General features: G+C 36.4%; 1 protein-coding gene across 2 annotated transcripts; it reads right to left on the bottom strand.

The window, feature by feature from the left end:
• Nucleotides 1-392: 392 nt before the first annotated feature.
• LOC109034317 (bromodomain-containing protein 3) lies at nucleotides 393-27776 on the bottom strand. Of its 2 annotated transcripts, none has more exons than XM_019047392.2 (21): nucleotides 27451-27776; nucleotides 24056-24125; nucleotides 22337-22573; nucleotides 21865-22059; nucleotides 20188-20373; nucleotides 19213-19407; nucleotides 18281-18687; nucleotides 17401-17533; nucleotides 16353-16944; nucleotides 14788-14958; nucleotides 13831-13929; nucleotides 12394-12507; nucleotides 11339-11388; nucleotides 10350-10509; nucleotides 9590-9718; nucleotides 8629-8904; nucleotides 7186-7277; nucleotides 6430-6594; nucleotides 5648-5775; nucleotides 4739-4898; nucleotides 393-4257 (listed from the first exon to the last, which is right to left on the bottom strand). In XM_019047392.2, the coding sequence occupies exons 2-21, from the start codon at nucleotides 24101-24103 to the stop codon at nucleotides 4192-4194; spliced, it is 3603 nt and encodes a 1200-aa protein (XP_018902937.2). In that variant the 5' UTR covers nucleotides 24104-24125; nucleotides 27451-27776; the 3' UTR covers nucleotides 393-4191. The 2 variants fall into 2 exon arrangements, with proteins under 2 accessions (XP_018902937.2, XP_072155498.1); XM_072299397.1 differs by lacking the exon at nucleotides 27451-27776 and adding an exon at nucleotides 27014-27168.
• Between the last annotated feature and the right edge of the window lie 77 nt (nucleotides 27777-27853).

The following is a 27853-nucleotide window of genomic DNA, read 5'->3' as shown; positions in this document are numbered from 1 at the left end:
AACATTAGATAAAATTACAGCAATTTCACAGTAAACAAAATTGCAACTTTATTACACTAAACTGCAACTTTATTTCAATATGCTTGTTGCTCGATGCTACTTGGGCCTATTACTCGTCACCTAATTTTTTCCCATATTTCTTTTTTTACGAGAAAACCAAGCAATGCTCTACTTCCAATATTGTTAGGATATTCTTCTCGGTCCAAGATTTTACAGAAAGTATCACAAGAGTTGCTTTGTTTTCTTTTTAAAACAATAGTTCACAAGCAGAGGATTTCAGGTACATAACATAATTTTTGACGAGAGAAAGTGTTCAATGGAAACAGAATAGTGGAGGAGAAAAAAGTAGTGAGTTACTGAAAAACTATGGAAGCAGAAATAAAATAGTCGTATGATTTTGTTGTTTTTTAATTTATGTACAAAATTGAACAAAAATTGAACTATGTCAAACAAATATTTACACCTAAATGATAGAATTCAACAGAATCAGCATCAAATAGTTCGATCAGGGGTGAGTTTTACTTGCACAATAACTAACGCAAACAAAAGTTATTTCAGAGGAGAGCCATTTTCTTGTTACAAGAAGGACAGGGGACATTTACAGCAATTATACCATTAATTTATAAGATATTGTGTCACATTGACAAATTAATTGTGTATTTCCCTTCTAATACTACTTTACAAAAAATTTTCATCTGAGTTCAGTTCTGAAGGGGTGCCAGTTTGACAGACAAACAAAACTGGCTTGTTGATATGAAGAATTAGCACGTGATGATGTCTCAGCATTATACTCATAAAATGATACAATTATGACTTATTGATTGATTTTGTTTTGATGTTAATACAAATTGATGAAATCAACAGATGTCAATTACAAACAGAAACATATTTAATAAAGATGGTTGAACTAGTGTATTACAATGACAGCGATCGATTGTAACTTGATAAAACTATGTAGCAAGACTTACTTTCACCAAAATATTCCAGTAAATAATCATCTAATAACTATTCACCATGTTCTCACGGCTATAAAATTTGTGGTTTTTCACACAAAGGCATCCTACCTGAGGATCTATTTTTAAGATGTCTGGAAACTACACAGTCTTTCATTCTATAGTCAACAGCAAGCTTTTGTCGATTTTAACTAACTATTGCAAGAATATTCTACATAGTTGCTAATCCTGTTGGGACCGCTTTACAGTTACTTCAACTTAGAAAACTTCCATAAAAATTAAGAGGACAAGTCATTACAATATCATCAAAGTTACAAGGCTTCATTTCCTAAGTAATAATGATATTCAAAAATCATACGCAAAGTGAGATTGAAATAGGCTGCAGTCAAGTTCCATTGAAAATTCTGACTTTCATCTGATTGACTCATCATTTTCTGGCATTGGAAACTAGGCTACATCATGCCATGGGAAATAATTCATACAGTTTAGTAAGTAATAAAGCTTGCTTATAATGTAAGAAGTCGAATTACTTCAAGGACTATATTCATATTTGTTTCTTGATGGTTTCTGTCACCAATGGGTTCTTGAGAGCTCAAGATCGGACGTCAAACCAAGAATACAGTCAATCAGCTTTGAAGCAGTTAATGACTATCTTCAGAGTAGAAAAAGAGAAAGAGAGAAAAGTCCCAGGATGAGAAGTTAGTAAACATTTTACAGAGAAAGCTTGGGCCAAGGAAGCTTTAATCTAAAAAATCAGTCTCATGTAGGCCCAAATACCAGTGAAAGAGCTGTCTGAAATGTTGTTACAAAAAGACAATGACAGGAGAATTTTACTGCTACATACCTTAAATGACCTATTAAGACTGTTCCATTATCATTTGAATGATCAAGATAAAATTTTAAAATTCGAACACCTTAATGAAATTTAAACTTGAGACCAAAGTAAACAGCTAACTGAATGAGGGCATCCAACCTCTTCCTCTTCGATTGCTATTAGAGATGTATGTTTTCTGTGGAGGAGGAGGTGAGTTAGAGGAGCATGTGATGTTCTAAAAAATGTGAGGGATTCATCGCTTGGATTGGATTAAACAGAGAGGAGCAAAGTCAATGGTCACAACTACAATAACACCTACTTCCTCGGGGAAATCAGAGGCAGATACAACGGTTTTAAAATAAACCAAACAACATTAGCTCCTCTCCATTAAACTCGGTTCGTAAGTTAGATTTTTCGAGGATAGTGTTGGCAAAAAAAGTCTCTGAAGAGCAAATTTCTCCATGGCCTTGAAGGCAAAAAAATTAAACTTCACAAGAGCCTCGGTAACAGCAAAACTTGATAGCTAATAACCATGAGGAGCGTAAAAACCACGAAAAGCCTACCATATTATTCTCAATTTTCTTTTTTTCTTCCATAAATTATTTTGCTTAATATCCCCCATTATCACCTTTCAAAAGGGCAAAAAGTTTCGATTATCAAAATGTCCACCTTTCCCTTCAACAATGCTGTTTGACAGTTCAAAAGCCATTAGACAAGGACAACAATTTGCCTGAGAATTTAAGGGCAAGCATATTAGAAACTTGAATTTTATTCAATAAGATTTTGAAATATACTTCTATTCGAAAATTCCGTGACACATTTCAGCATGATCAAAGTTCTGTTCCTCCTAACTTTCATCCTGCATTCATTCCTTGTAGGCTCAACAAGACTAGCAGCTCAGGCAGTTGGTTTTTAATGACAATTTCTTTTTTACCCTTACAACAAGCCTATCGCATAACAGAGATGCAAGAAGTTCCAAAATGGCGACCATTTCTACTCGTGGCGAAATTAGAGATTTGCATCATCTCTAACACAAACTTCCTAATTTTTAGAACCTATTTTTGGAGGTTATGATTTTCCCTTTTGTGTATTCACAGATTCAGCTCACAGTTACTGTGATCCATGGATTGCAAGATCTACTATTTTTGCACCCCTGTTAGAAACTTGATGCCATTTAAAGGGGTCAAAAGAGTTTTCCCTGTAATTGATGTAAACCTCATAGGTCACATTTTTAGAGATTAATAACACTTATTAGATTACAGCATGCAAAAGCCCGGAACAAAATATCTTGAATTTGGGTGACAGAGAGTCTACAAAATAACAAGCTCTAAACAGTGAAGTATAAAATAGATAAACAAATTGGCAAAATACCATTTTTGAAAGTTTCCTTACTTGTGCAAAAAGCAACTAAACATTTTACTGTTTTCAGCAATAACGAAAATCTAATATCTAGTAAAGATTGACAATTTTCCGAGTTCATAAGGCATAGTTTGCTTGCAAGGGCAATGCATGAGACTCAAGGTGAAAGAAGACCAGAAAAATGAAAAAAGGCTCTTTATCCCAAATTGAAGACAAATAAAAGAGAAGGGGTTGAAGTTTGTAAGTAAACAGGGGAAATGTAGGGAGTGGAAACCTTAGGAATAAATTTCCTAACTTTTTTTCTTGAACATCAGACAAATTTTAGATTCTGCAGCAGAATTAGAGAAATTAAAATTCTCTGACCAGAGAGTTTCTCTTGAAAGTATCATAAAATTTAGGTCTCAGCATTGATTCTCTAACTATTTCAGGCAGCTACCACCCTATAGCACTTATTCCCTGCCAGTTCCTTGAGAATGAACATATTTATATTTTTCTACATCCAAAATAATTTCTTGGTAATCTTAAACTAATAAGGGGCTCACAAGACAGCAATATAAACGGGCATATTAATCATACCTACACAAACACACAAAGATTGAACACACCACTCTGAATTTAAAATGCAGGGTCGGGTGTACCATTGAGTAGACAAGAATTGTAAAATCTACTTGACTTCACAATAAGAAGAATCAAGACACAGATTGAAAGGTGTAATAAATATTAATAATGATATCCACAGCCAATTGACATGTTATAAGAATTGTACAAACAAAATATTTACAGATAAAACAAAGTCTAGATTTATAAGATCAAAGTAAAATAACAGAAAAAACAGTCTTTTCCCTTAATCTCTTTAAATATAAGTATGTATGCATAAAAAAAAAGAGAAAAAAAAATTAAAGTGATCATGAATATTATGTAAATAAATTACTTTAGTTACTTAGTCCAGTAAGTGTAGATTACAATTCTGGAGTTCCTAAATTTTGTTTGAGTAAAACAAAAACAAATGTGATTCTCACGAATAGAAATCAGTTTCACACAAAAGCATTGCCACGAAAATACACTTTATAAGGATTCCTCAAATGCCGCCATCAGATCGCTTTGCAGGTTCATGTCTATCTGGCCGGCCATCTAAAAACAGAGAGGAAAGAAGAAAGATACGGTTAGATCAGGAAATTTTTTTACAAGAGAAGCTGCTGTACGAACCAAAGAGGGGAAAAAAAATGTAGCAAAAAAGCAGACTGCTTAGGACTTCACAAAGGCAAAACTTGATTCGGAAACTTCAACCATCAAAGCTGACATCTTGGGCTTGTGCGATCACAATAGTTACACATTTTCATCATAAATTTTTAAAGGTAAAAAGACGGAAAGTCTACCTACATACTTTCAGAAAATTAAACACCTATTCTCTTACAATTACTAAGCATGGTTCGAAGTTGCTTTTATTCCAATAAATTTTCTGAAACTTTGTGCATGGTTCTGAACTAAGAATACAAGTTTCATAATTTTTAAGCTTTATCACACCCACCTAAAAGAATAAGGACTTTTTTCAAGGTTCCTCAAACTTTTCAAACCAACAGACATTCTGAGGAGAAAATTTTAGAATACTTACCGCTTCTCTTCTCCTGCGTTCTTGTTCTCGTTTCCTTAACCTTTCCCGTTCGGCAGCAGCAGAATTTTCTGTTCTCTGAAGTGCAGCTGGGCTTGTGATATCTTCAACTTGACTTACACTTTTAACCTCTTCTACTCTGCTTTGCTCCGCAACTGATTTTCTACAAAACGAAAAACGCACATAAGAATTTTGGAATTGAATTACATGTTATTGCAAGAAGCATCACTTGTGCGTGACAAAAAGAGGACATTTTTAATGGTCATTTATCGACCTTGTATGTTCAGGGAGCACTTCAGATCTTTAAAATTTCAAATTTTATTTCAGCAGGGTGTCTACTAAAACAGGCTGGCCAAAAATCAGTACTTTTACAGTACATTCCCAAGATTTCAATACCTCCTCGACAGTAAACATATAGTACTTTTTCAGTACCTTCAATTGACAAAATTCAAAAAATTTTAAAAATTCAATTTTCTCGCTCAAATTGCGACAAAAATCACAACAAATTAAAAATAAATTCCGGACCTTCTTGCGGAATTTCCGCACTTTTTCAATATTTCCAGACCGCCCTTAAGAAATCCGGACCTTCCGGAAATTCCAGACTTGTAGACACCCTGTTCAGATTGAATGCAATGCAAAGAAATTGATTAGAATTTAAATTTAATAAAAAAATTGACAAAATTTTCATTTGCGATTTACAAATTTGATCAAATTTTTTAGTTTTTCAATGTTAAGGCCTTTTCTCCCCCGTAGACAATCATACCGTAATTGATGATGATCATTTGATGATTGTAACCAATGAATGGGATGATAAAAATGGATGAAATAAACACATCATGGTAGTAAAAGAATCGAAAATTGTTGGAAGAAAATTCCTGACAGAACTTTGGATGAGATGCATGATACACATACCTTGCTCTTTCTAAAGCTTCTTCTTCTTCCCTCTCCTTCCGTTTTTCATTTTCTAAACGTAATCTTTCTTTTTCTGCTTGCTCTTTTTGGGCTCTTCGTAGCTCTTGTTGTTCGATTAAGGCTCTCTCCTGAAACAGAATAAAGAGAACAGTTAAAAAATGCTCTTTAAGAATTAGTTTTTTAGCGGGGCAAACTTCAGCAGCTATGTCTTTACATTCCACAACCTACGTAAATAAGCTAGTTCATGACTGATAGAGATGGAGATGCTATTCGAAGGTTTTGAAGTTTCTATCACCTGGCCTGCTGTCAACAAAGACAACCCACTCAGTAAAATTATAGGACTTCTGTACAAAGCATTTATCCTCTTTCTCAAAATTCTACGACATTTTAGATCTTAAAAATTCAGGTACATTTAAGGTTATCAAATTATCATGGTAACTTATCTATTTAATAATTATTCGCACTAATGCTGTGGATAAAATAGTAGCGATATTTCTATGCATGGGCCATCATCCACACAAAAACACATCAGTGCAAAAACTTCTCAACCACACTATTAGCAGGCCGAGCGCTGTAATAGGAAGGCTGCAAAAACCGGGAAAGCCGGTTTCTATTTGATTTTGAAAACTGCGCATGATACGTTACAAAATTTCATTCACAATCAGAGAGTAAAGAAAAAGAAAGAAGAAAACGGTTCTCAAATGGACAGACTAGAACCTTTCGGAAACCCTGCATTCTTCACATTGATATTTTGAAAGAGTGAAGTTTACAAGATGACTTACTTTTTTGGCACGTTCCTTGGCTTGTTCCCTGAATGCCTGGAAACTATCCGCTACCGCTGACTTTAGAGCAGCTGAGGGGGGAGGGGTTGGGGGTACCAGCATTGATGGTGAGGATTGGGCTAAAGATGACCATGAGCTGGCATTTTTTAAGTTTTGTTCTGGAAGCTGCAAAAGAGGAACAAACATTTTAAAACCAAAATGAAACATCTTACACCATGAAAGTCCCTTAAACTTGGCACCCTTTTTAATTGTTTCCCTATTTTAAGAGACTGATATTACAGTTTGTTCCCTATTTTTTTATTATTTTGCCAAATATTTATTTTTTTTTTTTTTTTTGAAAAATTATTAAAAAACTCAGCAGTAATCATGACTTGATCAATATGAATTGTTCTACCTCTTTTGCATTAGCTAGAAAGGTAGTTCATTTTATGCCTCAAAAAAAGGTCTCCATAAAAATAGTAGAAGTGGTCATTTTATAAAATCACTATATCTCTTTGAAATTTGCTTTAAATTTTTTCTAGGGCTAATTTTATAGAGGAGGATTTGTTCTGTAATAGATTCTTTGACCGAACTCTATTTGCTGCATAGACTTTAAAGTGCTCAGCTTTGAAAACTTTGGACACGATTTTCTCAAAATTTAAAAACACGCTATCCGCTGTTTTTACATATGAGGCTTCATATAGGGTTGGTAGGCACGGGTTTCTATACGAATTTTGAAAGATTGAATGTTGCTGGAAGGATAGTTCCCGGACTTACCTTTGGTCTGTAGGAAGGTGTATTATTGTTATTGTAGCTCACACTATTTTGTTTCGCAGGTTCTGGCAAGGAATTTGATGTGCTCGTGGGAGCTGCAACATTAATTTCAATAATAGTTACAAACGACTTCATCATCAAGAAACCAATATTGTTCGAGTAAAAAACAATACGATAACTGTTGAAATGATTCTGTGTAAAAAAACTACTTCCTAATCGGTCATGATATAAACAAAAATGTAGTGTAAGGCGAATTTTAAACACATGGTGTTCACACCAATTTGCGACAACATAAGTTGCAACAATGACAAGCATCTTACAGTACTGGGGCGTAAAGGCTTCTTGAACATACGTTCCGCAGGTAATAATTCGTCACATGCGAAAATGAGGAGGCCCCAAAAATATCTAATAAATTAAATATCGCTGATTCCCTGGTACTGTTTGGCCCCATAATTGAATGCCATAGATTCTATATTTAAATGGTTATAAACCATGAGGGAATTTCAGTCGGTTTCCCTTGAAAGTTTTCTAATTCCATATTATCTACTTGCAATTTGGCTTCCTGTGAGCCTCATAGGGGAGTTTAATTTTAATAACGGATCGATATAGAATCCTTGATACCTTATAGTTTGGTCTGTCGTAATTTCATGATCTTAAAATTGATTGGTTTGAAGGCTGACACAAATTCGATAAACTTTAAGAAGAGGGTTTTTGAAAGTTTAGTATTAGGTTATTTGCCTCAGCCCACTTTCTCACTCTGGAAATGGCCAGGCGAATTTTGTTCGCGGTATCAGTGCTTTTGATCACTACATTAATGGTGTCCGCATAAATTACTGTTTGCAGATCGATTCCATTGCCAACAACTCACCTGCAAGATAGTCTGGCAAGTTATTAATATACATCAGAAATGACGGATTCAAAATTGGAACCTTGCGGGGCACAAGTCTTCTGTATTTTTATTCATTTTTTGTAACCTACATCGTTTCCGATCTACAGGAGAGATAATTTTGCACCAAATTGAAAGTTTTCATAATTGGATTGCATTTTGCAAAAAGGAACCACTAGCATTGCAATGTTGCTGAGATTGTGCAACTTCTTTTGTCTTGGAGGAAAAATCCGATTATCCATTTATAGTTTCTATTTTACTCGCTAAAAACTGTAAATTTAAGACAAAAATTACCATCTAAATTTCATAGTTTTTCACGATTTCCGCAATTTTATTGCAAAAGATGAAGTTGCACAATCTTAGCATCCTTACAATGCTAGTGGTTCCCTTTTGCAAAATGCAATCCAATTAGCAATATTTTTCTGAAGTTTAAAATGAAGATTTCATGGTCTGCTAATTTAAAGGCATAGGATAGATTCGATGCTTAAAATAGATTCTTCATCAACTCTTATTCCCCAGCTGTCTAATTCGATCCACCAAAGTCAAACTTAAGATCTTACCTTCAGCAAAGGACGGTTTTTCTTCTTTAGGCGGCTGCACTAACAAATTGATTGGATTGCTAATGCTACCATTTGATGGTTGAGGCATTTGCAAGGGAGGGATGGGGCATGACTGAGTTGTGGAGGGCGACTCAACCTCCGTTTTCGGGACTGCCACCACGCTGGGAATGGGAACTGGAGGCTCTGTTGAGGTGATATTTGGAACTACAGGTGCAGTGTTGTGTTGGGGTACTGGAGGTTTGACTTCTGTTTTACTTGGTGCCAATGCAGTGGATTCTGTAAAATAACAAGAAAGTTAATGCTTGTAGAATGAATAACATTTATTTTTAGCCAGCGCGGAACAAGTGATTCTGCCGACTCAAGCAGGTCACTGTTTTGCCAGAATAAAAAATCATCACAGAATATTTTGATTATCAGCTTTTTTAAAGTCCAAAACTCAACTAACATCTCTTTTCCTGTTGATAGTAACAAGAACTTGGATCTGATCGATAATTAAGGCTTTTCAAGACCATAGGAATGAATCAGTATCTATCAAATAATCAATTCAAGCCTGAAGTATAGGTGCAATGCACTTTATCACCATTTGATGGCTATCATCTGAACTATCTAATGTGCATCTCACAGAATGGCTGACCTGGCAGACTATGCTCAAGCATTTCATTACGACGCATTCTTGGAGTTCCTTGTCGCTTAACTCTAAGGTGATCACTTTTACAAAAGCATGGCAAAAAAGATCCAGACCATTTATACATTTCCGTAATTTTGAAATGCTTCCCCCTAACTATGTAATTACAGCAGTTCTTCCGAACTTCCTGAACTCTTGGAACATGCACACCCTATTTTTTAAAATTTTAGCTTCCTGCTTTTGTGAGACCACTCTCCATGAAATCAACAGTGCTTCTGCAATGGAAATGGAAATAATTACATAAAAGAAAAAATAGTCAGTGTCCTGAAATTTTACCTGCTTCCACTTTCACCACCGCTGGAATAAATTGAGGGACAGCTGGAGGCTCAACAACAACCGGTTTAATATCTGGCTGATCTTGCCGACTTGCAATCACAGATACTGCTTTCTTCACAGCTGGCGCAGCTGAAAAAAGTTAATAAATGATGATTGAGCTCAGTTTAAAATTGTAATGAAAAAGAAGGGCCCCTAGACCGGTGAACCTATTCGAGTCCCACTTGAGGATGAAAATTCAGAACATCAACGAGCACTTGGTTTGATTGTCTTATTCACTTCAATACCCTGAAATGTTTCCCAGGATGACTGACTCTTTTTGGCGCTTTTTTAAAATTCAAGAACAAGTAGAGAAAAATTGGGGTTCCTAATCATCCTAAAGAAATGTCTTCTTTTGAAAATTAAGAATTTCAATTTTTGAAGGTTACACAAGAGTACGATATTTAAAAGCCCCGTGAGAATACTTCTCTTTGATGCATTTTATGCAATGGTTTCCTTATATCACTAGTCATTCGATCATTATGGCAACTAATAGTTCAGTAAAAATACAGAGATACTTCCAAACTTAAAGTTACTGCATCATTAACAAAGATACGGCCAAAGATTATACTTTTCTGATTTTCTTGAATTTTTCATTGATACTGTTTAAACTTGAATCACTTAAAGCGGCCGGAATTTATCATAGTTTTTAGTTTGGGAGTGAGCAACAATACACTTTTAAAAGCGAAGTGCAACCCAATCTAAATAAATGTAAGAAAATTACCAGGTGTTTGTTGTGAAGTTGTTGTTGGAGGAAGAACACTGGAAGTTACAGGAGTTGCTACGGTTACAGGGGGAGGTATTTGCGGTTTATTAATAATTCCGCCAGTGGCTGTGTTCATCGTGAGCGTTGGGACGGACCTCGTTTCAGCACCAGTTTTATTCTGATTCCATAACAGAAAAAAAGTCAAGAATTAGAAAGAGACCAACTAAAGCACTTACCATTATGCTTGTATCCACTTCCTTTAATAAAAATAATTTTGGGGACTTCCTGCACACTAACATTCATCGCACAATGATCTTCAAAAGATTTTCAAGTCAAAATCAAGCTGTGGTGTGTTAGCTTACGCTTATGCAATTGCTGAGCTGACCAAAACTTGCATTTTGGTTCAAGCAGAGGCCAGAAATAATCGATTTTGGACTCTAGAGGACAGATCACTTTCTAGATAGTCTATGAAGTCACAGTAAAAGGCTTACACAATTTTCTTGCTTGTACCCTCTTGATGATTGAGCTGGGCTTAATTAAAGGGAACCAACATTTTAGGCTTCTTTAAAAAAGCATATCTGCCTTTGATTTTCTGTCACAGGCAAATGCTTATAAAGGCATGCTTCTAATTTGATTTCTTTAAGTATAAAGACGACACCTTTTTCAGTAAAACAAGGTGTCAAACTGAGCGTCAGAGAAAGAAGTCAGAGGTGACACAATGCGCTTCGAGTAAAAAATACTGGGGGATTAAAACCTCAATATGAGCTCCACGTTAGAACTCAAGCTGTTGTACCAAAGCTACGAGAGTGCAACTACGAAACAGTTTGGTGGTAATTTCACTTCATTGGGTTTCATTGTTGATCAGGCTGTTAATCATTCATACACTGATTGATTTAACTAATAAAGCATTTGAACATTTTCTAGAGGGGACACATATATTTTGTACAAAGGATCAAAACAAAAAGAGAACAGGAAACTGATCTTCAAGACGTCCGATCAATACTTACAACTTGGTTCGTCTTCTTTACACTCTTCTTCTTCAGGTGCCCATCATGGCCTGTAAAATGACAAACATTGATCATAAGAAAAACGCTTAAAAACGATCCTAACACTGCATAGCTGCCTTTTCTAATAAATTCTTTAATATTTTTTCATCATCAATATTAAAGGGCACAAAATTATATTCATTGAATAAACTAAAAAGGATAGCGTTTATTGCAATATACTCTTCCAGTAATACTGCGATGATACTGAACCATATTCCTGTCAAATTGTAAAAATACAAGAATTCACAGTATTAAATCCTATTCCTCGATGGGTAGATACCTAATTCTGCAACCAATTTCTGTAGGTTCAGAACGACCCATATTGTTGGTTTTTACCAAATCTGGATAACTCGGCTCAATCTAAATGAAGTGTACCTCTTCCAATTTTAGTAAACTAAGAGTATCACTGACGTTATAACAGTCTTTGTCACAGATAAGTAGCTCTTCAAATTCTTAATTTACTCTTTCTTTGTGTGTTCTAAGGCATGGAGAAAACATTTTAAATCAAAATGACATAATACAAGCATTAGTGTTCTTGTGCGTTTGTTTCTATGGCACCAGTGAAACGCACAAAAAAAAGGCGAACTTTCACAAGCAGTGGAAAACACTCTGAAACAGAATCAAAAGTGTTTTCAATCTTGAGTGAACTTACAGTTGATCTGTGCTCTTCCGTCAGCTCACATTGATGTCTTTGCAGTGGGAGGGACATAAACCAAACTAACAATGAGACTCAGTGTGATTGCATGAATCGCACAGATAGTATAAGTTTCAAGATTTTTCAAATTTTCAGTCTTTTCCCTGGTTTCCCTGACCTCACAAAATTCCCCAATAATGCCCTGTCTGTCAGACCTGCAGACACTCAGCTTATTCAATTAGTTCCAAGGGATGTTGTAAAGCCATTTTTCTTCGTAAAAACTTCCATATCTTCATGAAAAGAGACAAAGCCCAAAACTTGTGATGCATCAGATGCAAGCAAGAAATGTTAAATGTAAAAAGCCAAAAAACAAAAAAATTACCTCCTTCCGAGTCACTAGTATCTGATGAGGATGAACTGGCACTGGAGGATGAGGAGTCTGAACTGCTAGATTCATCATCGAACCTTCCTAGATTATTTGAAACTTGTTTATTTTCTGCAAAACGAGAAGAAAGGAAATTTAATTTGTAGCTGCTATAATTAGTAATTGACAAAATAAAAATAATAAAAAAAGGCACCAAGAAACCGAACTAATGATAATTATTCAAGTTGGTCTCTTTATTACGGAATGTGTATGTCGCCTCAACAAGGAAATTTGGAGGGCGAAGGCTAGTATTTCAAGAGAGCGATTTTTTTAACGTTTATCAGAACAATCAAGTTTGACTTTTAAACATGAGGCCCTCACTAGTATCCCAACAAGTAAATTGAAAACTGATTTCTTCATTTTTATGCAAATGGAGGGAGTAAACTTACATTTTTAATTGACAATTGCAAGCCCCATGGATGATCAATTAAAACTTGTGGCTTTTCTGAACTATGTTGCTTGAACTGCAAGCGGGCATAGCTCTGGTTAGGATCAACATCACCCTATTCATGCCTGGGTTAGGATTGCCTTGGAATGAGCCTCGACCCTATGTTTAGAGTTGTAGATCATGTAAAAATAACCCACATTTACGATCTCAAGGTTTGAGCCTGTACTTAATGTGGCATAACTATCAAACTGAAGGTTGAGTAAACTAAAGATTGAAATTCTAGAAAAGCAATGGAATGAAGATTCATTTGGTTAAGAAAATGAAGTGTGAACATCTGTTTTCAAGAATTGGGCTCCAGCATGAACGGACCAGGAAGAACCAGATAAAATGTATCCTTTTGTGAACAAATTGGCACGCTCTCTGTTCAATTCCAGTAACAATTCAAATTATCCTCAACAGATTGCCACATACCTTTGACAGTTTCAATCACTGCTATAGCTTCATCATGAAAAAAAAACTTGGAACATTTAAAGCCTAGAGTATGTACGCAGCATCCGCTAGGCTTACTCTGGAAATGATGTCACGGACGATCTGAGAATACTTGGGCATAGAGTTGAACAGGCTCATATTTGTAAAATCTCTTCTGTACAGTGGAGCAAATATCTTAATTCTTTTGCACTAAAGTCCTACTCATGGACAGTGATAAATTACGAATAAAAAGAGGAAACCCAGTGATTGTAATCACTAAAACTTTCCAAGACACTATTTGGTATGATCTCCAGATGAAAATTAAAGCAACATGAAAGTGTCTAAAAGAGAAAACAAAACCCTGATAAAAAAAAAAAAAAAAAAAAAAAAGAAAAAAGAAATTCCTGATTAAAAAAATCCCAAAATTAATGCTTTTGATCCATTAACGCACAACGAAAACGGAACACATTTTCAAAAATCAAATACTTTAAAAACAATGACTTAAGCTAACTACATTTTATTATGATTCAGTAACAAACCTTTTTTTGGTTTTTTGCTTGCTTGCGCAGCTGGTAGTTTATTTTCTAGAGCATTCTTTTTTTCCGGTGATACTTCTTCTTTTCCTTTTACTTTCTTTGCTATAAAAGAGAAAAGAAAAACAAAAAAATTAGAGAGATAGGTTTAGGAACGAAATTTGAAAAACTAAAAACACTACCATTTCACATTTCACTTGGTGCAAACATTAAGAGCAAAAAATTTACATTCTGGATGTTTGGTGTTCCTGGCGAAGTACCCGGTTGGTGGGACATCATGGTATGGAGTACCTCCCTGTGTGCTTTATGCACAAGACAGAAAACCGTCTTTACTACATACATTAGCACTGCGTTCAGTTCTTAACAGCATTGCAACAAGATTGGATCTGGAATACTGTCCAAGTTTTTCGCAAAAAACAACCTTTTTTTTCCATTATTGTTTGTTGAAATAGTTGGTAAATCAAATCTAAGTGCACCACGACGTTTATACACGGAGAGAAAAATACATCTAGACTATGGAAAATTTTAACAGGATTAACAAGAACTGTTGTTATATAAAAAAGAGTCCTTCAATGTAGACTATTATCTTGAGGTTTTACTATTAATGTTAAGATCTATACTGAAAGTATGTTTGCTGATACCCAAATCTGAGCAAATATAGTCTGATCAATATACGTCAAGAAGTATGACTTGCCATTAAAATCATGCAATTAATATGAAACCAGTCCAACCTCTGATTTTTTTGGTGATTTGATTGTAAAGAAGGAGCCCTGGTAGAAAACATGTTTTAATGGGTACAAAGAGCATTCTGTTGCTCATTACTTTTGAGCTTTCAATGTGTGTGGCTTCGAAGATGTACTGTTTATTGTACATAACACAAAAAAAGTTTAACATCATGAGAAATCTTGAATATAAAGAAAAAAAATAAACTAAGATGGATTTTGACAAAGAACTTAAACTTACTGTAAGGTTTCCGTGGCTTTTTACGTAGACATGAGGCAACGTAAGCCTCAAGTTCCCGAAGAGTAGATGGCCTTAATGTTTCAAAATCTATTTCTATTTCATCTGCATTTGAGTCTCGTAAAGAGGGTTCTCTAGTTTGAATAATGTTCACAACACGACCGAGTTTGTCTCCTGAAAAGATTTAAAAAAAATATAGAAATATTGATAGGAAGGATTTCGTTCTAGTATTCTACTTGCAAAGAAGCTTAAAAAAGACTTCAATAGGACTGATCGTACAAATTACATTCTTCGCCATTATTCTACATGACGATTAGTTGAAAATGAGGGCTTTTTAATAGGTCATCTAGTTGTAGCCAATCAACCTGGGCTACAACGCTCGAAAGTGGAGTTGTACAGCCTTATTAGACAGGGTGGCTAACACAATTTAATTTTATCATTCCCTGATTTTTCCTAATGAAATTTCTTGACTTTTCCCTGTCGAGTTGCATTCCCTGAGTTTTCTACTTCATTAGCCACCCTGATTAGAGCACTAGATCTGCAACAGCTGAATATTTTTTGTAAAAATGATACGGAAAAACAAACTCTGTAGATTAAAAGAATTTTCTCAAGAACTTCCTGACCTCATGAAGAAAGTTCCAACTCTTCTCATCAGATGATCAAAACTTAAGTAATTCAAAAAGTGCATGCGAGGTTCTGCATTTCATGGAAAACTATTTAAACCCAACTTGTTCTAAATGACGGGCAAAAAGTGGACCTGTATGAATCAAAACTGACCACAGCAATTTAAAGTGGCACTGAAAGCATCCTCTGGAATTTGGTAACAATTTTTTTATATAAAAAAATACGGGAAAACTATCCGCTGTAGTACTAGGCGGTCCTGTACATTAAGAGCAAAATTTATGGAGGTAACCTTTGAGATACCTGTATGACATATCTTATCCATCAATTGAGAGTTTAATTTCTTACCTATCTTCACTATTTTACTTGAAATTCAGCTCTTTTTACCTGTATAACTGGAAAATTTTTTGAAGTTTTGTGTTTGTCGGGTGGACACGGATGACATAGGTTATATGGCAAAGCGTGATTGGTTGGCTATGTCTTATCGCTGCTTTGTCGTGCTTTGTCCATTGGAATGGACGACAAACTAAAGGTACCTCTTGAGTTTCCGACAGTATGTCATCCATTTCAATCGACAAAGCAAGACAAAGCAACGATAAAACATAGCCGACTAATCACGCTTCGCCATTCAGCCTTTGTCATCCATGTCCATCCGACAAACACAAAATTTCAACAATCACGCTGCAGGCTCTCTATAATTAAACTTGTAGGCTACTTAAGCTCAAACAAAGATTATAAATGATTAATTTTGAAGTGTAATTGACTGGATGGCTTACCCTCAGTTATATTGGTAACAGTCATTTTATATCTTATTTTTAAATGATTGAATATACTTGAGTATAATTAGGGGAAAAAAACACCCTACATTCATCTGATGCTGAGCATTGACAGAATTATATTGTGATGCATTTCAGATGATACAATGAGGAGCATAACTTTCAGCTTACCTGGCAATTTGTTGATGTCTAAACTAAGCTGCCGTTTCTCATCATATGACATGGGCTTTGCACTGTCTTCATCTTCTGAGTCATACGCAGCGGCTGCTGCAGGGCCCTTCTTCTTATTGGAAGCTTTGGTTGCATAATTAGCTCTAGGTTTCTTCGGCGCCTGTGTATTATTTGGAGTCTTCACTGGAGCCTGTTTTGTCGCTGCCTTGGTTTTTACTGCTTTACCCGTTGTCAATGGCATTGCCGGTAAACTTGCTGCTACCTGCTTCCTACCTCCTGCAGAGACGGGTGGAAATTCCGTTTCTGGACTTAATACACAATTATCTACCGTGCTATTCACTAAATTACTGCTGTAACTCTTGTTAGCAGCAGGCGTGCTCAGCCCTTTTTTTGATTTTTTATTACCTATATTGTTGCTAAGACTATAATTTGTTTGTCCTAAATTAGCTGGTACGTGATTATTAAGAGATACATTATTTGAAAAACTATTAAGTTCTTTTTGCTCTTTTTTCTTTTTCTTCTTTGCTTTTTTCTTTCCTTTCCTACTGATTTCCTCCACGAGTTCTCGAATTTGTTCCTGCATCATTTTGACCTGAAAAAGGAGTAAAAATAGAATTGATTAACTCCAGAAGAAAAACTGAAGACATTGACCATGAGCAATCAGTAAAGAAAAGATAAGGCTTGAAAATCGAAGGGCATCACTTAGATTTCTTTACTCTTGACCACCACATGTTGTATGGCCTTCAGGGCACAATGCCTTTAAAATGAAACTTTCAGTCAAGGTATCTATAGACATCTGCTTTGAAAATTGATTGGTGGACATACACAATGGTTAAATATATTTCTGTAGCTTTGTAATGTTTCGTCAAAAAGCGCTAAGGTCTTGATTAAAAGGAAAATACTCTATTTCCAAAACACGACTAAGATATGATACCTAGGTAGCTTGGTTTTGAAGGAAGAAAACTTCGAATTAATGACAGTAAAAATTTGATGATCACCTGTAAAGAGCGTGAGCTGTAATCTCGAGATGGAAAATTTTCAAAATTACCTGTTCTTGGAACCTCAAAAGAGTTTTGGCTCTTTCTTCTCCTGCCCCTTCCGAGTCTGTTGAAGTATCACTATCCTCAACAACCTCCATATCAAGATCTGGTTCAGGTGGGTCTGGAGGGCACTTTGAAAACCTGAGAATCAAGAAATATATACGTAAAAAAAAAACCTACAACTATAGAAAAATAATTCAGAACAGTGAAATGATTTTTGAGATATTTGTTGAGGAGATAGCCATTCTACACATTGAGCTAAAAAATGGCGAAGATCAACCAGCATGAAAAATTGGTAGGAAAAATACGAGTACGCTTTCTCTTAATTTTTGCTTTTTTTAGGAAGAGAATACTCTTTCATGATACAGGCATATGCTGATGGCAGGATATTCCTGTAAGTCAATTTAGAAACTTTAAGCACAGTAAGTTTTTCAAAATTCCTTGTCATTTCTCCAGAAAATTTACCAGAATTACAAAAAAAGGACCCGCTTCCTAAGACTCTTTTATGTTTTTGTTGTTAATTTGACTTAAATTTTTCTTAAAACTAACTCAACATCCAGAGAGCAACACAAACATTAAAAACAACAAATTATCTTTACCACTCTGGTTTTTACTTCCCACAAACTATTAGTTCAAAAAGAACCTAATTTCAATACAGAAACTGTTTATTTATTCCTAACGCTAGTCTGTTATCAAGGTTTTCAATGTGTGGTCCCAGACTTAAGGCGGTTTTTCTCACTGACTGCTATGCAGCTTTCTTTGTTTTTTTTAGAAAATTTAGTATTTCAGAGAATTATTTCTGAGCTTAGAGATCTGACTGTTTTGCAACATAGCATTCCTAACATTCAGTAAAAAAAGTAAAGGAAATGTGTTTTGAACAACACTTGCCTATCATCAAAAATTTCTTCAATTTTCGACGCCATTCCAACAACTTCATGCTCCGGGCCGTTGTATTGACGACAATTGCTAAATATTAATTTGACGTCGGCAGCGAATTCTTTCGAGTTTTTGTACTCAAAATTTTCTAGTTTGCTTTTAACAGTGCTGAGATCCATCGGTTTTTTTATGACTTCGTGGTAATTTGTCAGACCAAGCCATTCGGCGTCCACTGGTTTTTCGAAAGGCCAAGCCCATTTTTTTAATTTTTTATTAAGTAATTCATTGATTATATCATGACAGTATTTCAGTGCTGGGGTCAGTTTTTCCTTAACTGATACTTCTGCGCTTCCTGAGCTTGACACGCTGGCCAAAGGAACTGCCAAGAATGGATCTACTTCCTCTGCTGATCTTTGAGGCTGAAAGAAGAAAAACACAAAAATATTATACATACATGAATAAACATGACAAACCATGGAAAAAGAGAATTCAGTAAATAAAGGAAAACTTTCCAGGGAATGAATTTTTGTCAGTTCAGACTAAAAGTTAGATCTTGAATTTTTGATAGAGGACATTCTACAGTGAAATCCAACAATCCCACACCTCTCCAATAACTTTTTCTCTTATTGAGTTAATAAGTTGAAACTTGAGGTGTGTTCTTAGGTCAATGAGAGCTACTTTTTAACCCCCCTAAAGGGAAACGCCCCCTGAGAATCACACATGACCTGAATTTTATTATCAAAAGACGACTCCTTTCTTATACATTTGGTATCAAAACATTGTTACAAAGGGCATGAAACATGAACATTTTTCACTCCAAGCTCAGATAGTTGCATCTATTGCAGTTTCAAAATGGTTGCTGGTTATGGTTCTCGGTTAAAACACATAAATTTTTCTGAATTACTGATTAAAAAAAGGAAGAAAAAAGCTTAGATAATAAGTACCTTTTTTATTTGTCTATTGGATTTTCGCCTTTCACCAATTTTTGCTGCTTTTGAGTCGGGTGGCGTGTAAAGAGGATCGTTCACCCCAATCTCTGTGTCCGCTCTTCTTTTCAAGCCCATATGCAGACCGTCTTCAATTTTTATTGCTTGAGGGGGAGATCTTGTGAAACTGGCTCTATTCACTGGCATACCCACCTGAAAAACAAAAGCAAAAATAGTAAATCTTTCCGACTTGTTTGAATGAAATTAGGCAAGTGAAAAGAAAATATTAATAATCTTATATGGAAAGAGTATGATTTGAGTGCAGAACAATGGGACTGCGACTCCAACATAAGAAAAGTTTTTCCATGGTATCTGCAAAGTACATTCAAGTTCTGTTCTTGAACGGCAACATTGACTCCATTCTCCCAAGAGAACCATTTGTCTGAGAGGTGTTTTTCTACATTAAGAAAAAGATGAAAGTCACGAAACACTAAGTAGGTTACGGCTAAGTGAAAGTTGCGGTAATGTTTCAAACTTCAGCTCCATGAGAGTTTTTTCAATCACATGGGAAATCTGAGGTATATCGTACTCTGCTGAGACAGAAACATGAAAAAATATAATCTGCTATGTTAGCTTAATCTGAAAATAAGGTTTTCATCTTGGGACGAGGAGGAAGAGAACAAAAGGAAAAAAAAACTTCTTTTAAATTTTGGTTGGAAGAAATTTAGCTTTAATACACAAAGGTGCATCATGTTTGACACAATTTTTTTATTTTGTTTCAACAAGAGACAAAGTGAGACAATGACACTATTATTGCGCATAGAAATGTTTAGTCTCTTAAAGTAAGACTTAGCACCATTGCCCAGATTCAAGTGGAAAGCTCTGTATTTGTCTTCGCTTTGGATGTTTGATATTGAGTGAATGAAACAATTTTCAAATGTGCTATTCAATTAGACACACGGACGATAAATTTTTAAAAGAGATTCAACTTACCTGTTGAGGTAAAGCATGTCTAGCAACATCTGTGGAAGCACAATTGCTGGAAGTACTTGAGACAGCTGAGCTGCTTGTCCTATTTAAGTCTAATTTCAAAGTTCCAGTTCCAGGGGGTTTCTTTTTAAGCGGAGGTTTTACGGACAGTGAAGCCAGTTCAACTTCATCTTTAGGCATTCCCGCTAACTAGAAAGTGGAATTTTTTTTTAAGAAAAATAAAAAAGCTTGTAATTCAAAATAACCCGGAAAAGATACTAGTTAATGAAAGTTATGGCAGTTTACGTATTAACAGTTTACCTGTAAATTTACGAAATGGGCCTGTTGGAAACTTTTGCTAGAGCAAAAATAAGAGTAGTTTCTCATAGAAAATGTCTCAGAAATCACTATGAGCGCATCGGCAAAGTATTATATGCACTCCTTTCATCACAATTTGCAAAAAAATTTGCGTTCTTTTGAGCTTCCCACCTCAAGAACGATACCACGGCACAGGTGAACAAATCGTGAAAGTAGTCATTCCATCCAAGCTCTGCTCACAAGGATACTACGCAATATTCAACATAGCCGACGCCAATCCGCCAAAACGCATGTGACGGAACGATGATTCTAACCACCTGATAATAAGCGGCGTGTTTACATTCACATTTTTCTTGCGTTGATAAATATACGCCTTGATTGACCTCGTGCTCTCCATTTGCGCACAGAAGTGTCGGCCATGTTGAGCAGGAATTGAATGGAACGACTCCTCTAACAAAATATTCGCCAGTGCCTTAGTATCCTTTTTGAAGCAGGAAGCTTAAAAAAAAATGCAAATTTCTTATGCAGATTGTAAAGTTAGGAGTGCATTTCAGAGTTTGCCGATGCGCTCATCGTGATTTTTGACATAATCTGTTAGGAACAACTCTTATTTTTGCTCTGGTAAAAGTTTGCAACAGGCCCATTGATGTGGTTTTACACTGCAGTTCTCAGACCATAAATAACATTCCTTGAATATATCAAATATTCATTCAATCGAATTGAGTTGCGACTGAAAGGATGATGCCTTTTTAAGGTTAAAAAGAAAATCTATTGATGTTGATGAAAAAGCACTGACATTTGTTACATAGAATTTTTCCTGCAATAATCGAATGAAAAGAGTAGGACTCTGCAGCAGCCTAAAGAGTTTTCTTCAAATTCTTTAGGCTTTCAAGTGTTTCATTAACTGGACTGAAGTGAATGGATTAGAACCTGGGGGTCACAGTAAAACTGCCACTCCTGTTAAAAACATCCAAGACTGAGAGATGAATGCTGAACTGTGAAATGTAACGCCAATTCTTCCATGGGTTAAGATCTCACAATTCCACAAACCAACTCAGACACTAGTTTTCTGAATTCACTTTAAACCGTCATGCGAATTCTGACTCCAGTTAAGATATTTGAGTAGGAACTTCATTTGAGGACACTCTCAAGAAACGGCGCTTGTCAAAGTGCATGTCCATTGACCACTTCAACTGAAAAGCCCTATACCATTAATTTCTCCATTTAATGGTTTTCCCCAATTCAAGTCTTTCTTTTCCTCCCCAAAAACTTCATCAAATTTTTACAACAGTCACCCCTTCGTTTTAAATCTGCATTTGAACACGTCTCATCATACATCAAGACCGTAAAATAAACTAGATTAAAATTTGGCTCAATCTTTACCTTTGAATAGAACAAAGACTCAACACTTTTGGCCATTTTACAAACAAATTCTTCAGCATTGTTGTAGGTATAACAGTTCTGGAACATGAGCTTGAAATCTTTGATGCACTGTTTTGCATTCTGATAGAAGTTTTTTCTCAGCCGCTCTTTGATGGTTGTTAAATCCATTGGACGTTTAATAACAGTGTGGTAATCCTGGAAAGAAAAAAATAAATAAATTAAAATATAACTAAATCAAAACAAACAAAAGGGGAAAAAGTTGATAGAAAAATTTCGCTGGTGACATTCAGAGAATTTCAGAAAACATTTAATTATTGCCTTAAAAATTCACCAATTTCAGTCAACCAATGGACATGTCGAGATTTTAGTATGCTGTATATTATGGAAGCGTTATGACTAAAAAGCCTGTGATGAATACTGTACTGAGCAGAGAAATTAATTTATTTGAAACCAAATAATTCAATGAACTAACCGGAATTTTTAATGAAATAGTATCAACGGGCGTATGAAAGATCCAGGCATTGGTATGCCTCCAAACAGCTTGAACAACAGTTTTCTTGATGTAATCGAGTTGGTTAGTGAGCCGCCCAGGTCGGTGTGGTGGTGGCGTTGTGATCGGTCTGACTTGCCCATTGACAGGCTCAACGTATGGTTCATCTGCTGGAGGCCACTCTTCATCATCATTCTCGGTATCACTGCTTCCTTTCTCCTAAAAAATTATTCATTCAAATAAGTATTGCATAAAATTTACATCATACAACATCACCTGGAGTGCAATTTCTTTGAAAAAACAGGTTTCAGATTTTGGAAACGCCTCACTTAAGTTACAAAAAATTGACATGGCATTGAGGGCTGGACACACTTTCAAAGTGAAGCTTCAAAGTGGTGTTTGTTAAGATAAGTGTTGCCATTGATTACCTTCAAAGGAGAGCAGCCTGCTTTATTTTGACGCATCAATGCGCAACACTTGACTGAACAGCCTGCACTTTGAACGTGTGTCCAGCCCTTTCAATTCAATAATACAGTCAACTTTGCTTGGTCAGGAAACATTCGTGTAAGGCAATTGTGTCCTGGTTACTTACACAGCTGTCCCAATAAAATAAATTTACCATGATAAGAGTTTTGAATGGGGTGAACTAGCTAAATGTGATATGTATATTGGAATTCGCAAAAACTTTTTCCTATCAATATTAGATTTCTTTTGTCAGTAATGATACTGCTTTGCGTCAGAAAAAATCCCACTACATACTGCGATCGTGCCTCTCCGCAGTAACAATTTTGGATAATACACTCAGCAAAGAAACAACCACAAGAAAATCTTCTGGGTAAGTTTGTGAATCAAATAACTTTTAAGCCACAAAATAAAAGGAAGGGAGGTTGTGGTTCTTGGGGTCTGCAGTCCAAGTTGCCACGATGCGAACTGCACTGCACAGGCTCGAATAAATTAAGATTTCCTGTTAGATGTCGGATTAAGTAAGTAAGCAAGCCCGGGCCTACCAGTGAGGCGCCCTCAAGGGGCCAAGGCAACTGGCTACTACCGTTGTGCACCCCGAGTTGGACCGTGCTCCTGAACTTCGAACTATTGACGCATTGTGTAGCCTCTATATTCCTGCAAGGCTCAGCGGCCGTCTGATAGACATAGATAGGTCTTGTCAAAGACTGTGGCAGACGCTGCAGAGCACAGCCATGCCTCCACCGAGTTGGACTGTGTTGTTACATCTCCACTAATAGGTAACGCTGGCAGTCGCGCACACAACGAGTGATCACCGATTTTTTCACAACTCAGTCAAACAGTGCAGACGAATTACTTACTGGGTGACTGTGTCCCTCCCGCACCCTAATACCTCAAAGGGTTAGGGTATTGGAGTGGCATAGTCATCCACGGTCACAATGACTGATATTTGAGTGTCCTCAAATATCAGTCACCTCCGGAGATTGAACCCACAACCTCAATGTTGGCAGCGGCCTGCCTTGACCACTACACCACTGAGGCTGACTAAATGTTTGATTATCCTTTCAATTTTCCTAATGTTTAGCGGAAACTAATTTTGTCACATGTGTATGGTTTTCTCAGTTTTAATCCCGTGAGAAACCCTTACCTGTACATGAAAAGGACATAGTTCATCTTCCATCAAGAACACCTGAATTTCAATCAGAATTTTACTGAAAACAATTTAAGAACAAAAATTACCTGCTTATTCATTGTCGATTTGTGACTTAGATGGTTCTCCAAGTCCATAAACTGCTTCGCCCAGACCTCTCTGAAAGAAATGAATTTAACTATTAGAATTGACTTAAATTTGAAGAAGTAGCGATGAAAAACACATATGGCTAGGCTAGGCTACACATGTGCCTGTTTCTATGAACAAAAAGTGTTCCACCTTCAGGGTAACAGTTAAAGAGGCATCTTGGCTGTCAAGTCTAATTTTAAGAAGCCACCCACGATTTTTAAGAAGCCATAATTATTTTTTGTTCACCTACTACATATTGCGGCTCATGAAACTGTAAAAACTTGGATGCAAAATGGTAGTTGAAATGTTTAATAGGATTGCTGCTTCAAGAATTCGCAGTGTGTTGCATTTGACTTTCTCAGGCACCGCGTTTGGCTGGTGCTCTAAGTTTTTAAAAATCGCAGCCTCATATTTGGGAGCCCTTCGCCCTGCCATAACGATTCTAATTTTACAATGTTTGAGACTGTCCATAAGAAATGGGACCTTAGCATACGAAGACAAAGTTTAAAGGAAAACAAATTTTGTCAAGTTCGGTCAAAATATTGAAATCTAGATTTTTGACATAAACCACTTTCTGATACCCTTCGGAATTGACTGAGAGTAATTTAGTTTATTTGGCACTTAAGTCTTTTTTACCATGGATAATCTCATTTAAAAAAACTTAAAAAATTTAGAGATTCTTAAATAAGGAGGAACCCCCCCCCCCCCCCCCCAAAAAAAAAAAAAACAACAAATGACTGGATCCAATTGTAAATCTTGCTAATTTCAAGATCTTAATGCAAAACATACAGTAAGAAAAGGACTTCTTTCAATACAGTGCTTCAAAACAGAAAAATTCTACTTCTTACTTGAATGCCTCCAGGAAGGGGGAGAGAGTGCAGTTTAAGTTACTCCTATTTATTAGTTTCCTTTGTTATTAGTGCAACACTCATAATTAAAATTAGATGCTGGTTCTCTTGAAAAGGCATTTTCCTTTGCACATGATTGCTTATTACACAGATGATCAGGCTTAATATCAACAAAAATAATTTTTGTACTAATAGAAACCCCGCTGAATAACAAAGTCTCAGATTGCAATTCTTACGTTTTATTTCAAGATAAAATATAACTCCTTTCTCTTGGGCACAGACCTCTGTCAAGACATTCTACATACAAAAATTACTTCTCTGGTTAGTGGAAGAGTTCAGTGGAGGAGAGAACAGTACTAAGATTGCCAGAATGCTATCACTCTTCCTCCAACTAATATAGGGGAGTTGACTTGCTTCTCTTATCAATCGAATTCAGCGATCATTTTAAAGTGGCGCGACACGATGTCAAAAATTATCGTTCCATGATGAGATGGCTGTGGCCAAGGGAAGAAGTTGATGAGTAGCAGACAAGGCCCAATCCCAGAATAAAAAAACAGTCATGACAGCGATTTAAAGCTGATGCTCAGACATGACCGAAGAGGTTGGGTTTTCAAAAGAAAAAAACTTACCAATTTCAAAAATCACAGCTAATAGCTAGAGATGTTGTCACCTAAGTTGGCACTTGTTTACATTTCGTAAATGCAAGCTACTGCGGTGCAATCATCCAATAGGGAATGAGGATTGACAATGCTCAAGTTCAGGCTGCGGTCCATCCTCGAATTCTACTAGACGAATGTATAGCGACTGCTTGCAAGCAGAATGCCATTGAGTGCAAACTTAGCTTACAGCACCTATTGAGGGTGTAAGTCGGCAATCACATATCTTGTTTGCGGTGTCTAAAAATCTCCGCCTCTGTGTTATTTTTTTAAAGGAGAACAAATTGACATAAATCCTTGAAGTTTTTGCAGAATTATCTTTGCACAGGGAAGAAAAATCACACCAGTTCTAAAGAATTGCCGTTGAGTAGTTTTCCGTGCAAAAAATAAAGTATGACAGGAAGTCTGCGATGTCGCAAACCAAGTTATGTGATTACCGACTTACACCGTCGCTATGCTCAGCCATGCCAGTGTTCCAAACTCCCCTTTAGAGGATAAGGGGACATCAGTGGCTCGATAATTGAAACTATGTCGGCACGGCAAACAGCAGAAGCATCGTACATTAAGACCAAAGTCAAGTATTGTTTAGGTTACCAATCATCAGCGGCATCATCTGACTGCAAGTATTAGCCCGTTGAGAGATGCTGATTCTGAGGTAATCAGAAATGGACATTTGTCTTAACATACGATGCTTCCGCTCTAGCCCTATCTTAATCATGCAATTTAAGGCATTTTGGTGTCTTATCGGGCTGCTTAAAACTTTCAATAATCTGCGTGCTGGCCCACTAAGCTTCATTTATTGAGGCCAATGAAAATTGTATAGGGCCGAATTCCTTATATATTAACTAACTGCGACATAAAATCAAATTTGAGAAAATATTGCTTGGTTGCCGAAAGTGGGTGCCTCCACTGATGCTATGATTATTATGGATACCACTGATAGGTTAGTTAATAGTTGCAATGTTTCTAATGTGCTTCAACAATGCTCTCAAAGTTACGGACAGTTTCTTTGACGGTCAAACCAGAGGCAAATTTGCTTGGCAAAAGCTGGATACTCAGACCTAGTCTATCTTATGCAACTGTTTTTGACAGAGCAGGTCTAGATTTAAAGTTCAAGAAGACTAAGCATCTTGAAGGCACTACTCAGCACATTCACTGGTGAATGTAGCCTTTCCCCATGCAAGACCGGACGTTTCACTCTGTGGCCGATGCTCTATTAGGCGATTGATCTGACAAGATTAGGTTGACAGCTGGTATTTTCCTTTGACAGGATAGCTTACATCAAGCCGTATGCACTGATATCCTTGTAACATCAATGCCGAAGGCACAGACATAGATTTCAGTGGAGAATGGCAGTAGCAATGAGCATCGTCCTGATAACATCGGAATAGCATTGAGGCATCAGATCACTTACGGTTAAGGTTTCCCTGGATGGCTGAGCACACAAATGAATATTCTGAGGTTCCTTGCGGAGGCTGGATATACTGTTTATATCTCCAGCATGAATAATTTAAAAATGTGGATGTGTAAACAGCAATTTAGGGCACTGCCTAACCTTAAGCCTATGGTGAATTGAGTGAGTAGCTGTTACAGAAAATGATGCAATTAACCGGTCATATTCGCCTCATTCGTGCGAAAAGACAGTTCCTTTGATACTCCATAGTAGTCACGAGAAGTGACTAAATTCGTGGCCGAGTGATAAGAAAGGCCAAAGAATTCTAGAAAACAACCGTGGTGGATATTGCGACAGTTGCAGCGGACCGAACCCCGATGCTACATCCCGTTCGTCAAATTCGGAGCGAATTTGAGCGCGTGAGAAATGCAGGCTGATCATGTTCTTGAAAAACCTACCTTTAATGAGATGGCATGGGTTTCAGGTTCAATTTGTCACAAAACCACCGCACCAAAGCGCCCAGAATGAAAATTTTGAAAACCTTGACTTCGGATGGAAAAACCCAATCCTAAGACGAGATTCAACATAAAGAATGCGGTCAGGAGCAAAAACCATTTAGCATCATAAGAATGTGAACATTTCGTGATAAAATGAGTAATGAAACATTTACTCAAGAGGAATTCGGGATTAAATTACGTGAAAAACAAACCGAACTCATTTCAACGATCACGATAATGGCGGCTAAGAAGCAACAACGACTGAATTTGCCAAGAAAAGCCGGCATTTGATTGGTGGAAAGCCCACTGTGACGTCAGGACTCAAGAAGGAGTTGAAATCCCATGAATCCCGGAACGTCGAGTG

The sequence above is a fragment of the Bemisia tabaci genome, chromosome 4, assembly GCF_918797505.1.
Source record: "Bemisia tabaci chromosome 4, PGI_BMITA_v3".
Taxonomy (NCBI): Eukaryota; Metazoa; Arthropoda; class Insecta; order Hemiptera; family Aleyrodidae; genus Bemisia; species Bemisia tabaci.
Note: the sequence above shows the minus strand (reverse complement) of the source record. Positions and strands in the feature narration are given on the sequence as shown.